At 39.7% G+C, this 13,704-nt stretch overlaps 1 protein-coding gene across 2 annotated transcripts in view; it reads right to left on the reverse strand.

Annotated features, from left to right (window-relative positions):
- Nucleotides 1-13,704, reverse strand: part of CSF1R (colony stimulating factor 1 receptor) — a 72,548-nt gene that overhangs the window by 38,471 nt on the left and 20,373 nt on the right. The window contains exons 2-4 of one of the 2 annotated variants that reach the window (XM_054977354.1): nt 3,937-4,070; nt 3,214-3,376; nt 1,530-1,719 (exon numbers count right to left, since the gene is read on the reverse strand). In XM_054977354.1, the coding sequence (XP_054833329.1) occupies nt 1,530-1,719; nt 3,214-3,376; nt 3,937-4,070 (487 nt within the window). Of the gene's footprint in view, nt 1-1,529; nt 1,720-3,213; nt 3,377-3,936; nt 4,074-13,704 lie in introns of both variants that reach the window. The other variant, XM_054977353.1, reaches the window with a different exon arrangement.

Raw genomic sequence — 13,704 nt, forward strand, 5'->3', positions numbered from 1 at the left:
ATTGTATGGTTGGATATGATTCAGAGGAGGGGCTGGAAGGATGAAATGTGCCTGGGGGTGCCTGAATAGGGTGCGGGCTAAGGTGAATGGTGAGGTATGATGTGGGTCGCTGGTATGCATAACAAGCATACTGAACACCCTGATATCAGGCATTCTTATCCACACCTGTAAGGGGCCAACAGAGTCTACCTTTCAGATGAAGACCATGACATCATCTTGGGGGATCTAAAGTCAGGGCTCATAGAAGCCATAAATGGAAGTATGGGGGGGGGCAGACCATCTGATCGCCCCCTGTGGTGGTAGCAGTGCTTAGAACTTTGTTTGAGTGGTACATGTACAGTTTAGGTGAGCACCCTGAGTGGTACATCATTTAGGATGATGAAGGGATAATCCTCAGTCCAGAAGCCTGGGACCTTGGTGCCTTCAGGGATCTGAGACAGGACCCACATGAGAGATGCCATTATCCTTCACCCATAGACTTTGTGGCTAGAGAATAGGATGTGGCACACTTCTCTTGACCATTAAAGAACACTAGACAAAGAGGAGCATGAGCTGTACCCTCATGACGGCTGACAGCTCAGAGCCAAGGTGGCTTTGCCCGTAAGATAAGGGATGCACAAACAGAGGAGGCCTGACTCTTCTGCATCCCACCAATTGCCCACACTGCAATTAGGTTTGGAGATGGATCATGATCTGTGTGGTGCAGATCCCCTTGAGCAATGAAAATAAAGTTGGCCCTTTGATTATCCAAGCCTATGTGTCAGCTCTCATTATTCTATGCCTGTGGGCAAAAACTTTTTCTACTGCTCCTGTGCTGCTCCATTACTTGCAGCAAATTATTTGAATGAGAAAGCATTCAAAAATATGCCTGGTAGCAAGACATGGAATCCACCTCAGTGTTCTAGTATCTTACTCTGCGGCATGTACAGATCAGGCCATTCTAGTGAGTGTGAGGGTGCACTAGAGAAATGGACAGTGCAGCTTCAGAAAATTATGGAATAGCACACAAAATAATGAGATTAAGAGTTATGTTTCTCACCTGTAGTCACCTCAAGGACTCTAAGTACCCAGGATACTAATGCAGTCCCAGTACAATCACAATAGTTTGTATAGATGTGTATGAATCTAGAATCTCAAACAAAACGCTGTAGTTTATATTGCTGAAAAAATGTGACCTTGCTTTCACTATTTATACTAGGATAGAATTTGATGCCTGCTCAGGCTTATGTTTGGATTCCCCCAACCAAGGCCATTTTCACATGGCTACGCACCCAGAAGATCGCACAAAACTCATGGCATAAAAGCATCTTCCTAGCAGGATTTCCCAGCACGATCCCGTTTAATGGCCCCTTTTCTGACATCATTGGGCATTAAAGGGGATCGTGCTGGGAGATCATGCTAGGAAAACGCTTCATGCTGTGAGTTTGCGCGATCTCCCAGGATGCGTGTAAAAATGGCCCAAGTAAGGGCCGCACATTCCTTCTGAAATAAAACTACAGTTTAGACAGAACAGATACACATTTCTTTACCTGGTGTAATCAAAACTCATCCAGCTGTTTAATATGGCATTTTTGGAGCCGGTTGATGGATTCGTATATGTCCATGTCCAGTTGTGAGGACTGTGGTAAGCATCAACGAGCACCTGTAGTTCCAGGTTTTCACCCAAACTCACTTCCTGGCTCATGTTCTGTAGGGTGGACAAATGAACAAAGCCTCTCTCTGAAAAGAAAAAGAATTAAAACACATGGGAAAGACAAAGGCTTTTCTCTTCGGAGGAGGCAAGGCTCAACAGTTATCATTGGAGCTTTCAAGTTTTACACTGGGGTGGGTAGGGATATCCAAAATTTCCCATACACACAGCTGCAATCCAGGCTTAGCAAACCAGACTTGGGAAAGATTGGAGAAAGCTGGGGAAACCATACGAGGTGGACAAATGCACCATGATGCTGCAGAGAAGAAGCAACCCCCCCCCCCCACTTCCCAACAGCATTCAACTTGGGGCAAATTACCCATGTGGAATCGACCCCTTACAGAGCTGCCTTGTAGTTAGCCATACACAGAATTCAAACTGGGGACCCCAAGTATCAGTGTTCTCTGCTCTTTCCTGCCCTGAAATATGTCACTGGTTTTGAAAAAGTAGGATTCCAGTTGCTCCATGATGTATTCTTTTCTGGTATGCCTAGCTGGCTGTGTGGCTACAGAACTGCCATGTCAAGTATGAATCCTAGTCCCTCACCTTTTTTTGTCTTGCTCCTGCTGGGATTGGTGCTTGTCAAAAGGTGAACATTGCCTTATCCAGACCGCTGGTGGGACTCAAACCAAGAACTCTTGTTTCCTCCATCAGTGCTTATTCCCCACTGAGTGGTTGGGAGGTAAACTCGATGGCTTTTCTCTTTGTTCTTCTCTTCCTAGTGTCTCTGTTTCTCTTATATTGCCTTGCTGAAAGCTCCACCTCCTTCTACAGGCATTAATCAGAGAGGCCCTGGGCATTCCTGTGTGAGCTATGGAAAGGGCTATTCTGCACCCTTCCCTGTGTGTCTACTTGTCAAAAGTGTTTACAGAAGGGGATCCTTGGAGTGTGATAGGCACATGATCTCTATTGGGCATTGCATGGTTCTCCATACAGTGAAAGGTACTGTGTTGTTTTTATTCCTTCCCTTGTGAGTGGAGGCACATTGGTGCCATGGGAGTATGCTGCTATCATGATGTTTTGATTGCCTTCTTCCTTATCTAGCTGGAATGGGAGTGTCCAGTGACATGTTGTTTTATGATTGATCGGTGTTAGCAGTGTCCATATGGATTCCAGCACAGTTTGTTATGCTGTCAGATCCTAAAAATACTATCTTTTTATAGTCTTTCTTTTCTCTGTTCAGGTGTGTAGCTACAGTGGTGTTGCACTAGCATCATGGGGTTTGCAACTGGGAACATATTCTTTGCTTCTAATATTTTATTTCCAGAAAAACCTTTGCCCTTTATCATACATATATCATATCAAGAGATTAGGATTTTGAATAGACGAATGACCTGTTCAAACAACAAAGAAATCTCTCTGGAATTCTTTTCATACACTGCAGTTTTTGCCATACCAAGTGAATAACAATGACTCAAATAATAAAGCAATAGAGGTCCTAGAATACTCTATTAGAAGGAACCTATTTGAAATATTTGGGAAGGGACGATTCTCTTTCCCAGAATCCATCAAGGTCTGCTCACCTGTCACTTGAAGAATAGCTGAAGAATTACTGAAGATTTGTTCAGAAGAGTTTCCAGAGCAAATATATTTCCCACTATCACTTAACTGCACCTCTGGAATGTATAGTTGCAATGTTGTAGTGAATTGTCTATTACTATGCCCATAGGATGCATTCACATGAACCTGTAGCCAAGGAGGATATCATTACACATGTTGGACACAAAATACTGTTTCAGTTATTATCACCCTCAGTAAATTCTTCGCACGCTTTTAAGGCTCATCCTAAAACATGTGTACCCACATTGCACAAAGGATAAAGCTCAAGTTATTTTACTTAAATAAGCAGAGTGCTGACATTATTTACAGCTGTATCATTTCTCAGATTGTGATAGGGACATACAAAAACTTTATTGTCACAAAGCTGCCTTAAAACAACCAGCAGAAAGCAAACACTTTTCTTTCTTACCATCATTTGATTGGGTGTAAATCGCATTGAAATTAATAAAGTTCATGTTGGCAGAGTAGGTGGAGGAATAAGGATAGGTGAAAATAAATTGGCTGGAAATAAAGATAGGTAAAAAGATGATGCTTTTATAAAATCCTCAAGGAAACATGAAACAGTTTACATCTTTTTATTAATTATTTGTTCTGCAAACCCTTGCCATCTCAATGCTTATCTACTCCAGCCACATCATAAAAGGCAAATTCACAATCTTCACTAAAGATCTTAGAAAATTACTTACTTTGGAAGAAGGAGGATAACTCCAGTGGCAATCATATTTGTGGAAATGATAACTTAATTTGCAGCTAATACTGAATGGTTCGCCCTGGATTCTCACATAGTGCTTCTTTTCCATTGAGACAGACACAGGCTCAACTTCTAAGTAAAATCAGAAAGGATTGTAATTATTATTTTGTAATAATAATTACAGTAATTATTATTTCTAATAATAATCAGAAAGGACAAAGGCAGGGTAAAAATGAAGCAAATAAAGAAACATTGACTCTTGAGAACCAGAATTTCATAACTATAGAATTGGCAGTTCTCATAGGTAAACATGGACAAGTTAGAATTGCCAGGAATTATGGGATGTCATTTTCAGACATGGAGATTTTCTATCCTTCATCATCTGTCATAATTGGAGTTCACTTGGAGGTTGTTTTCCCTAAAAATGTTAGGGGTCTGCTTATTATATGCATACTTTGTGCTCTTGGCTAAAAACACTCAGTGGCTGTTTCCACACACGTTGAATAATGCACTTTCAATGCACTTTAGTTATCCTTTAGAAGTGGATTTTTTGTTCCACACATAGAAAATCAGTTATAAATGTTCACTAAAGCGTATTGAAAGTGGATTATCCAACGTGTGTGGAAGCAGCCAGTGAGATCTTCTTTTTCTCATAATAATTTTCTTCAAAGCTTTGACTTATTCTTCTTTTCAGTTCTCCGGGACAAGTGGTGAAATAATTCTGATTTCTCATTGTGTGGGTAACCATTTTACAAGGCTACCACACAACTTGGGTTTTGCAATTCTTCAGTGGATCTGTAAATTAAATAATATGCTGAACTACTTACCATCTGCTTGTGGGGGACACCTCCCCACACATTTATTCACACACACATTCCACCTCTAAACAGAATCGATGCTTGATGCAACATAAAATCTTTATCCAAGGCTTTCATCCTTTCCCCCTCATGATATTTTGTTCCATCAACTTACATTGGCTTATACAAAACATACATATTTTCTGTAGTTACTAAGGGTAGCCCTATATCAGACTTAATGTAAAAAAAATTGAGCCAGGTAATAGTAGCACTTTACATTTCTATGGGGCTTTCAGTGCTTAAAGCACTAGCGCATGTTATCTTCTTATAATCTTTACCAGAGCTATTCAGACTAGGCCATTATAAATATAATCATCCCATATTTTAGATGGGCTGTTTTTACATGAAGATGATTTTCCATGTAGCTGTTGTTGCTGCTGCAAATGCAGAAGCATTCCCAGAAGCAATGGAGCATCATCACATAAGTTTTCTCTGCACTTGCCTTGCCACAGCCACGTTTCCTCCGGCCCAGGCCCCTGTCATCAGAGGACCTTTTTTCTTTTTTTGTAAAATTGGTAATTGGCAAATCACTATAGCACTATAATATATTACAATCTGTTGTGACAATGTACTAGTTCCCAGCTTTCAATATAATAAAAAGTAAGTCTCTAATGTTTTTCATTGCAGAATTAGAAGGGGGAACATGCAGACTGTATGTAGTTGCAAGAGATTGTTATAATATTATAGTGCTAGCATGACCTGTCAATTACTGATTATTTTAGGAAGTCCTCCCCCCCCCCCCCAATTTGGTGTAATGGTTAAGAGTGGCAGGATTCTAATCTGGAGAGCTGGGTTTGATTCCCTGTTTCTCTGCTTGTAGCCAGCTGGGTGACCTTGGGTCAGTCACAGCTCTCTCAGAGCTCCCTCAGTCCCACCCACCTCACAGATTGATGGTTGTGAGGATAATAATAACACCCTTTGTAAACTACTCTGAGTGAGTGTAAGTTGTCTGGAAGGTGGTATAAAATTGGATGTTGTTGTTGTTGTTGTTGTTGTTGTTGTTGTTGTTGTTGTTGTTGTTGTTATGGCAGGGGGAATGGTAGCCATATAGGTTCAACCTGCAAAAAGGCATACCTTCCCAGCAACACAGCACTCAAAGATTGTTGCAGTTTCCCAAAAAGAGTATACTAGAGGACATTTTTATAAAGGGAACAGGGTTGTAGTTATTATCTGTGAAAGTTCAGGCAGTTTTTCATTGCAGAACTCATTTTTTATATTATGCTGTTTTTGTTGCAGTTTTGTAATCCTGCTTTCTTGTTCGTTTTATATGGTTTTTCTAGTGCATTCTATAATTTTGCAATCCACTTTTACTACTGTTGTCTATTGTTTTCATTAAATTGTTTGTTGTCTATTTTTCCTATTGCTTTGTTTTTAGTTTTGTAATCCATGCTGAGTCTAGGCAAGAAAGGTGGACTATAAATGGAATGAATAAAATAAATAAATAAACCAGATCTGGGAAAATTGTAATAAAGCAGGGAAAAAGCAGCAGGATGACTAGAGAATGACTTCATGTGGATGCTTTCCAAAACACTGCTATGTAAGGGAGCCAAAGTGGAGCAAAACATGCCCCGTTGGGGGGATATACATGTACTGATGGGCTACGTGCCAACTGTGAGGGTTATTCTCACTTCTGTTTTTCTGTGGGGCTTCACATCCTGACTTGCCTCAGACTCTGCCACTGGACCTGCTCAGTTACCAAAAGTTTTAAATGTGAACTGTAGGGTGGTGGACATTTCTCCACAAAGTGCATTATTCATCTGAGTCATTTTCAGTGGCAGAAATTTCAGTCAAAGACCCTGTATTTCAGTACTTGCGTGTATGGCTCATTCCGTTCTCTCCAGTAGAGAATTTTACAAATGGCTCCTTCCTTAACCTAAATAAAAGAGGGAACAACAACAGCAAAATACCCTCAAGCTTTGACCATAATGGAGTAATCCCCCCTCTTTTTGTCGCTAAGTCAGCTAGTTCTTTTGACCACTGACGATATTTATAATAGGGAGAGGGGGAAGTGAGAAGTGAATCAGAGCCTCAGATTGCTGAGGAAAGCACTGCAAACGAAAAGCTCAACAAGGTCTTTCAGTAGCTAAGGAAACACATTGCAAATGGTTATCTCTGCTTTGGATTCTCTCTCTCTCTCTCTGCCCCCACCCCATGTTCCCCCTTAACATTACTGTTCTTCCACTTCTGCTTTTATACACTATTACAGACTTTAAAACAGATTGAAGTTTAGCATGGCCTTACTATATGTAACCTAGGGTTGGCATGCTGGCAAATTGGTTAAATACGGTCAATGAACAAGTTTTACTGTAATCCAAGTTGTAAACTATTTCTGGGGGGACCAGAATGTTGTTGTGGCCTCTTTACTTTTCAAAATCCCTTGAAATGTCACTTGGTAGCAAAGAACACGAGCAAGAGCTGCCCCCCCCCCCGCCCCCCTACAGCAATCTGGCAGTTCTAGCAACAGAAGGACGCTTCTCCTGCTGGCCATCTGCTGTAACTGCAGGGACCTCCAAACGAAGATCTGGCAACTTTCTTTAGCATAACTGAAACTGATGTTAAAAACTGACTTGGTATTTCAGATGAAAAGCCAAGAAGAAGAGCTACTGTTCCATGAATCATTTACATTTATAGATACTTTGGCTAGCATTATTAAAAGCAATAATAATATGTTACCATTTCAAAAGGAAAGATATCTTTTAACAACAGTTAACCAATTTCTTTATAGCATGAATACAACCTGCTGATTATTTAAGTATTTTTGTTGCTGTAGTAAAGTTAATAAAATATTTGAAAGTATTTTGTCAATATTTTACAGTTCAAATGACCAAGTCTTTTCAACTGATCAGATAGTCTATTCTAACGTTACATTATCTTTACTTTCATGGCAGTTGAATGAAAAGCATTTTTATTTATTCCAGTGTTAAGTAATAAAGTTCAAGTCTTAGAAGTTCAGTTGCTTTAGACACTGGATACATCAAGTATAACTACTTATATGATTCTCTGGCCCAGCTTCAGTCTTCTGATAACCATGATCACCTGGAACTTTTATGTGGATGTGAAAAAGAAAACCTATTTTTTTAACTGTTAACATCAATTCATACATTACTCTGGGCTCCTAGTTTCAATTTAAAGCTTTCCTGGAAGAGACAAAATGCTTTCTAATCTGGTTTGAGGCCTGGTTATGGGACTGAAACAGCCTTGGATAACCTGAGCCAGGAGATGGACAGAGGGAGTGAGACTCTGTTGATTATCCTGGACCTTTCAGCATCATTTGATACAACCATAGTATCTTTCTGGACTGCATGTTTGCCTGAGTTGCCCGCTGGAGCTCCTGCGCATCTCCAGCAATTGGTGGTCAGATGGGCAAACTGACAGGAGTTTAACCAACACCAGCGGACACCTAGAAACCCTACTGGAGGGTAGGTTTCAGAAGGTGGTGCTGGGGGACTGCTGCTCTGCCCCTTGGCCTTTGGCTTGTGAGGTCTCAAGAGATTCCATCTTATCCCTTATGCTTTTTAACTTCTACATGAAACTGCTGGGTGAGTCATCAGGAGTTTGGTGCTGGGTTGCCACCAATATGTGGATGACAGCTCCATCTCACACTTCCAGATGATCCCAGGGAGGCTGTAGAAACTCTGATCCATTGCTTGGAGGCAGTTTTAGAGTGGATGCATGGTAAGAAACTGAAGCTTAATCCTGATAAAATGGAAGTGCTACTGGTGAGCAGAAGTTCTGACATGGTATTTAAGGTATCACCCTTTTGGATGACAGATGTCTGAGGGTGCTCTTGAACCCAGGCCTTCAGCTGGATAAACAGGTGGAAGCTGTGGCCAGGAGTACTTTTATCAGCTTTGAACGGTTAGCCAGCTGTGGCCATACCTGGGCAGAAAAAATCTGGCCATTGTGGTGCATGCCCTGGTTACATCTAGATTAGATTACTGCAATGCACTCTTCATAGGGCTGCCCTTGAAAAGTGTTTGGAAACTTTAATTGGTGCCATATGCTACAGCCACAATGTTCACTGGAGTGAGTCATAGGTACCATATCACTCCAGTCTTGGCCTTTCTATACAGGCTCCCAGTTGGTTTCTGGGCACAATTCAAGGTGATGGTGTTGACCTTTAAAGCCTTTCTATATGCTTTGGGACCAATATATCTGAAAGACTGCCTACTCCATTATGGACCTACCAGACCACTGATGTCATCTTTGGAGGCTCTACTTCAGATGCCCCCATATTCTGAGATTAGATGAGTGGTTGGCAACCTGGAAGAGGGCCTTGTTAGTTGTGGCACCAATACTCTGGAAATCTCTTCCCAGAAAGATTCATCTGTCTTCTTCTGTTGCCATCTTCCACCAGTAGATGAAGACTTTTTTGTTTTGTCTGGTGCACCCTTCTTCATGCGCAAAATTTTGTTTAAAATATTTTAATTGTTTTTAATTGTTTTTATATCTTTGTATTTTGTCAAAGCTCTGGTTTTAACTGTTTTAATGTGTTTTGATTGATTTTAATTATTTTATAATGTGATTCCGATGTGTTTCACTGACAGAAGCAGAAGACGAGGAAGCATAATTTTTGACAATTTTGACAATACTCTGTGACTCTCCAGAGCAGATCTTGTATCGAAATAAATTTTGACTGAGTGACTGACCATTCGTCCCTTTTATTCCAGAATCCCATTGTGGGGGAATTGTTGCTTTGGAGTTTAATTGTTTTATTGCCTCTTTCTTGAAACCTGAAACCTGAATCTTCTTTACCAGCCAGAAGTTCCACCATATCCTAGTATGATAGTCTTAAAATCATGATGATTTGAAAAATCAGCTGTCCTACCTTTTTTATGTTGTAAAATCTGGCCTGATGACGAATTTTGGGAAATTTAAAAGGTTCCATACGCTGGCACCAAATCCTTACAACACTTATGTGTCACTGGGTTGGTCCTAATAAAAGGTATTACATGGTTTTTTCTTGGCTGTTTGGATTTGAAAAAAGGTAAGCATTTAAGTGGTTTGGAGAAATATTTTGGACCAGAATTAAAATGGATGAATAATTTGTACAGCCTAATAAAATCACATAAAATTATTTATATAGGAATTAGAATCCATAGAGAAGTTATGGCAAGATAGATTCAAGAATTAGGTGTCCCTAATGAGGTTATAAAGAATCTAAACCATATTTTTACTTATATCTGAAAATCTATTTAATATGGATACACAATCCATTACTATATTCATTACTTTAGACCCAGTTGAATATGTGTATAGGAATAATAATTGACAAGATGAAAAGGGCCTAACGGCACAATTAAATTTGAGGCATTGTAGAAAAGATGTTATTGCCATCTTCCACTTACAATTACTCAAAATGAATAATCCTTTATTGGGACAATTAGGCAAATAGTTTCCAGTGGATAACCACTATGTTAATATGTAGTAGGAGAACAAAATTTGAATCAAACTGAAAGACCAACAGAATTTTCCAGGGTATAAGTTTTTGTCAGTCAAAGCTCACTTTTGCCAGAAGTTTGACTGACGAAAGCTTATACAATGGAAAATTTGGTTGGTCTTTTAAGGTGCTACTAGAATCAAACTTTGACAAATAGAATGGTAGTTTCTACTGCACAGGATGCAGGAGAAATCTTAGATTGCTGCCCGACAGTTGTGGTGAAATGGTTGAAAAACAACGAACTGAAACTGAATCCAGACAAGACTGAAATGATGCTTGTTGGGAAGGCAGAGATCTTGAAGGATATTGTACTCCCCACTTTCAATGGAGTTTGCTTGACTTGCCAATCCTAGAAGTGATTATGTTCTGTTCCAGTATTTTCTTCTACTTGTATTGGATTCTTGCTAATCCTATGTATCTATTTACCCTATTTACCCTATGGCATTGTTTATGGAAATGTCCTTGACACTGCATGGAAATGTACTTGATACCGTATGGAAATATACTTGATATACTGTATGGAAATGTACTTGATACTGATTATACTAAGCTTGTACTGTGTAATCTGCCTTGAGTCTCAGTGAGAAAGGCGGGCTATAAATAAATAAATAAATAAATAAATAAATAAATAAATAAATAAATAAATAAATAAATAAATAAATAAATAAATAAATAAATAAATAAATAAATAAATTCCTTTCACAGGACTGTCTCCATGCTGAAGAACCTCTGTTCCCTGCATGTTGCAGAAGATTCCAGGGAGAATTCTAGGACATATAATCAGTTTAGGGATCCAGCCAAGCCAACTAGTCCTTTGTATAGTTCCATGTGAACTGAGAATATGCCCTAGAACAGGGGTATGTAACCTTTTATAATTAAAGAGCCAGAGTACATCAAAATTCTACCTTGCTTTAACTGCATATTACTAATAAAATTGCATAGTGTTAATGAAAGGCACTTAAAATATTCTGCTCCATTAAATTCATCCACATGTGACAAAACTTTCCTATGCTACAAGTCAAATTGAGAGAATGAAGGTGAGAGTCTTTGGTGGCAATGAAAACCTTTTGGGAACACTAAGAAAGTCAGGATGGCAGCAAAATACAAGTCTCAAAAGGGGGGCAAAATGCCACTCTCCCCCTTGTGGATGCACATTTAGAGGACATCATTAAAGGTAAAGGTAAAGGTAGTCCCCTGTGCAAGCACCGAGTCATTCAGCCGTCAAACACTCTAGATTCACCATTGATCATCATTGAACAAATCTGCTTCTGTTCTGACTAGGAACACAGTTGAAAAATTACAATTCTAAAATGAATACAATTAAGTATTGACTAAGAAAATGGAAATTCCAGGCTAAAGTTTGCTTCAAGAAGGAAAAAAGGCAGGGCGGGACGGGGCGGGGCGGGGGGCTAGAATGAAACGGTGTATTCCTATAGAGAAAGGGTAAAACCTTCCTAGCATTTGGTACATTGAGGGATGGGGGTTTAAAAGGATATGTCAGTCATAAATAACATGGACATACACTATAGTTGCTCACGGCATACTGTCATCATCACTTTATAATCACTATTTCTTGCCCAGTCTTCCTTGGTATTTCAAAATAATCAGATCGGTACATGGTCTTCTACTTAAATTCCAATTTGATCCAAATCAAGAATATCTGCTATTTCAATGCTTGAACTTAAGGTGAATTGTGTTTGCATGTATAAAATCCAATGTTATTCATGACACATGTTGACCTGCCATTGTTATCAAGAAGCAGATGAGTTCTCAATGATTCAGGTGGACTCTGGGAAAGCACAATTCCTCCTAAAACTCATCATACCCAGAAGCCATGTAAGAATTTTTGTTTCACCTGGCTTTGAAAGGTCAGATTTGAACTGATGGGGTAAGATATAGGATGCTTCATTGTTTGCAATTGGAGGGTTTTTTTTAAATGAAGTATTGTTGCATATCCAATATATTCATAGGGGATCAGCGATAAACAGACAAATGTAAATAGCTCTTCAGTGAAGGATAAGAATACCAAACAGACCAGGCCCACCATATATACCATCAGTGGTTTGGGACTGGGTGATGACTGACGAGAGCCAGCATACCTCCCAGTCATCCTGAGTGGAGTGCACAGATCTTTCCCAATGGGCAGATATTGTTGAGTCTATGGCATGTTCCAGCAATAAACCTTATGGCAGTCTTGCAGCACTGCAAGTCAGTGAAAGAGACATTATTTTACACTGCAAATGTTTTATCTTAAGGTGCTCAGTCCAAACATGTCTAGAATTAGATCTGTTTGTTTATTTCCTTGCTTATTCTAAGTTGCACCTTGGATCTTCCAGATAGTCTGTTCTTTTGGGTAAATAAATAATTCCCAATTAACCACAGAAGTATATGTGTGTGCTGCATGTGAAAGGATATCTGCACAGTGTGTCTAAGGAGATGAAGTATACTGACCTGTTCTTCCCTGTGTCTGATGTTAAAGCATAAGCGTAGCACCTGACTTAGGAGGATGTGGCAAACAGCCATATTGCTCAACCCAACCCTTGTAAAATAACCAGGGTTTCCCAAACCCTCTTTGAAGTGGGAAACTTTGAGAGGACTGTGGGGAGAAACTGCGTTCTTTCCCAATGTTACTGATGTTTCCATAGATAAACTAGACACGATGCTGGGAGACTTGGGACACTAGAGCTTCTAAGCTTTATTTATAAAAAAACAGTAAATAGCAAGCTGCCAGAACTACAGAGTTGGGAAAGATGAATCTTAACTTTTTCTTGCCACTCCTTTTCTTTACCTCAAATTTCCCTCTAGAGCTGCTGTTGGCCCCACTGGGGAAACATGCAGACAACTTGTGTGTGTTCCCCACAGGGCAAATAGAAAACTGGAAGGGGGGCATTTTAAGTTGGGGAAATAATACAGGGCAGATTGTTGTGGATATGGCTAGAACTATAGGGATATTGCTGGATATGACCAAGAAAGTTGTTCAAGACACCTATGCATACAGAAATAGGCTAGCCTGGCCCCATAACTAGACAGGCCACAAAGACAGTCTAGAGGCCTAGAATAAAATATCCTTGGAGGGGGCATAAAACCATAGAGTTACACAGTTGTATTTCCATGTGTAGATTAGAAGAGCCATATAACTCATACTAATGCACACCATGTACCAAGGCCCAGGTGCAGGGAGTATCTGAGAATGGCAGGAATGTCTAACTTCAGAGAGGCTGGCAACATTGTTTGAAGATAGTTACGTCGGTGGAGGGCCAAAAGATATTCTGATGTATGAGAAATTTGTAATCACTAAGTGTACATAGACTGTTAACACAAAAATTAGAAAGAATGAACTAGCTATTGTTATATGTTTCAAGACATTGTTTAAAATATGGATAATCCTGTTTGGTGTATGACATCATAAGATAATAGCAAAGAATTTGAGTCTCTGAAGCAGCCATTGTTAAGAAAAGGTTCTGAA

Source organism: Eublepharis macularius, chromosome 4, assembly GCF_028583425.1.
Source record: "Eublepharis macularius isolate TG4126 chromosome 4, MPM_Emac_v1.0, whole genome shotgun sequence".
Classification (NCBI taxonomy): domain Eukaryota; kingdom Metazoa; phylum Chordata; class Lepidosauria; order Squamata; family Eublepharidae; genus Eublepharis; species Eublepharis macularius.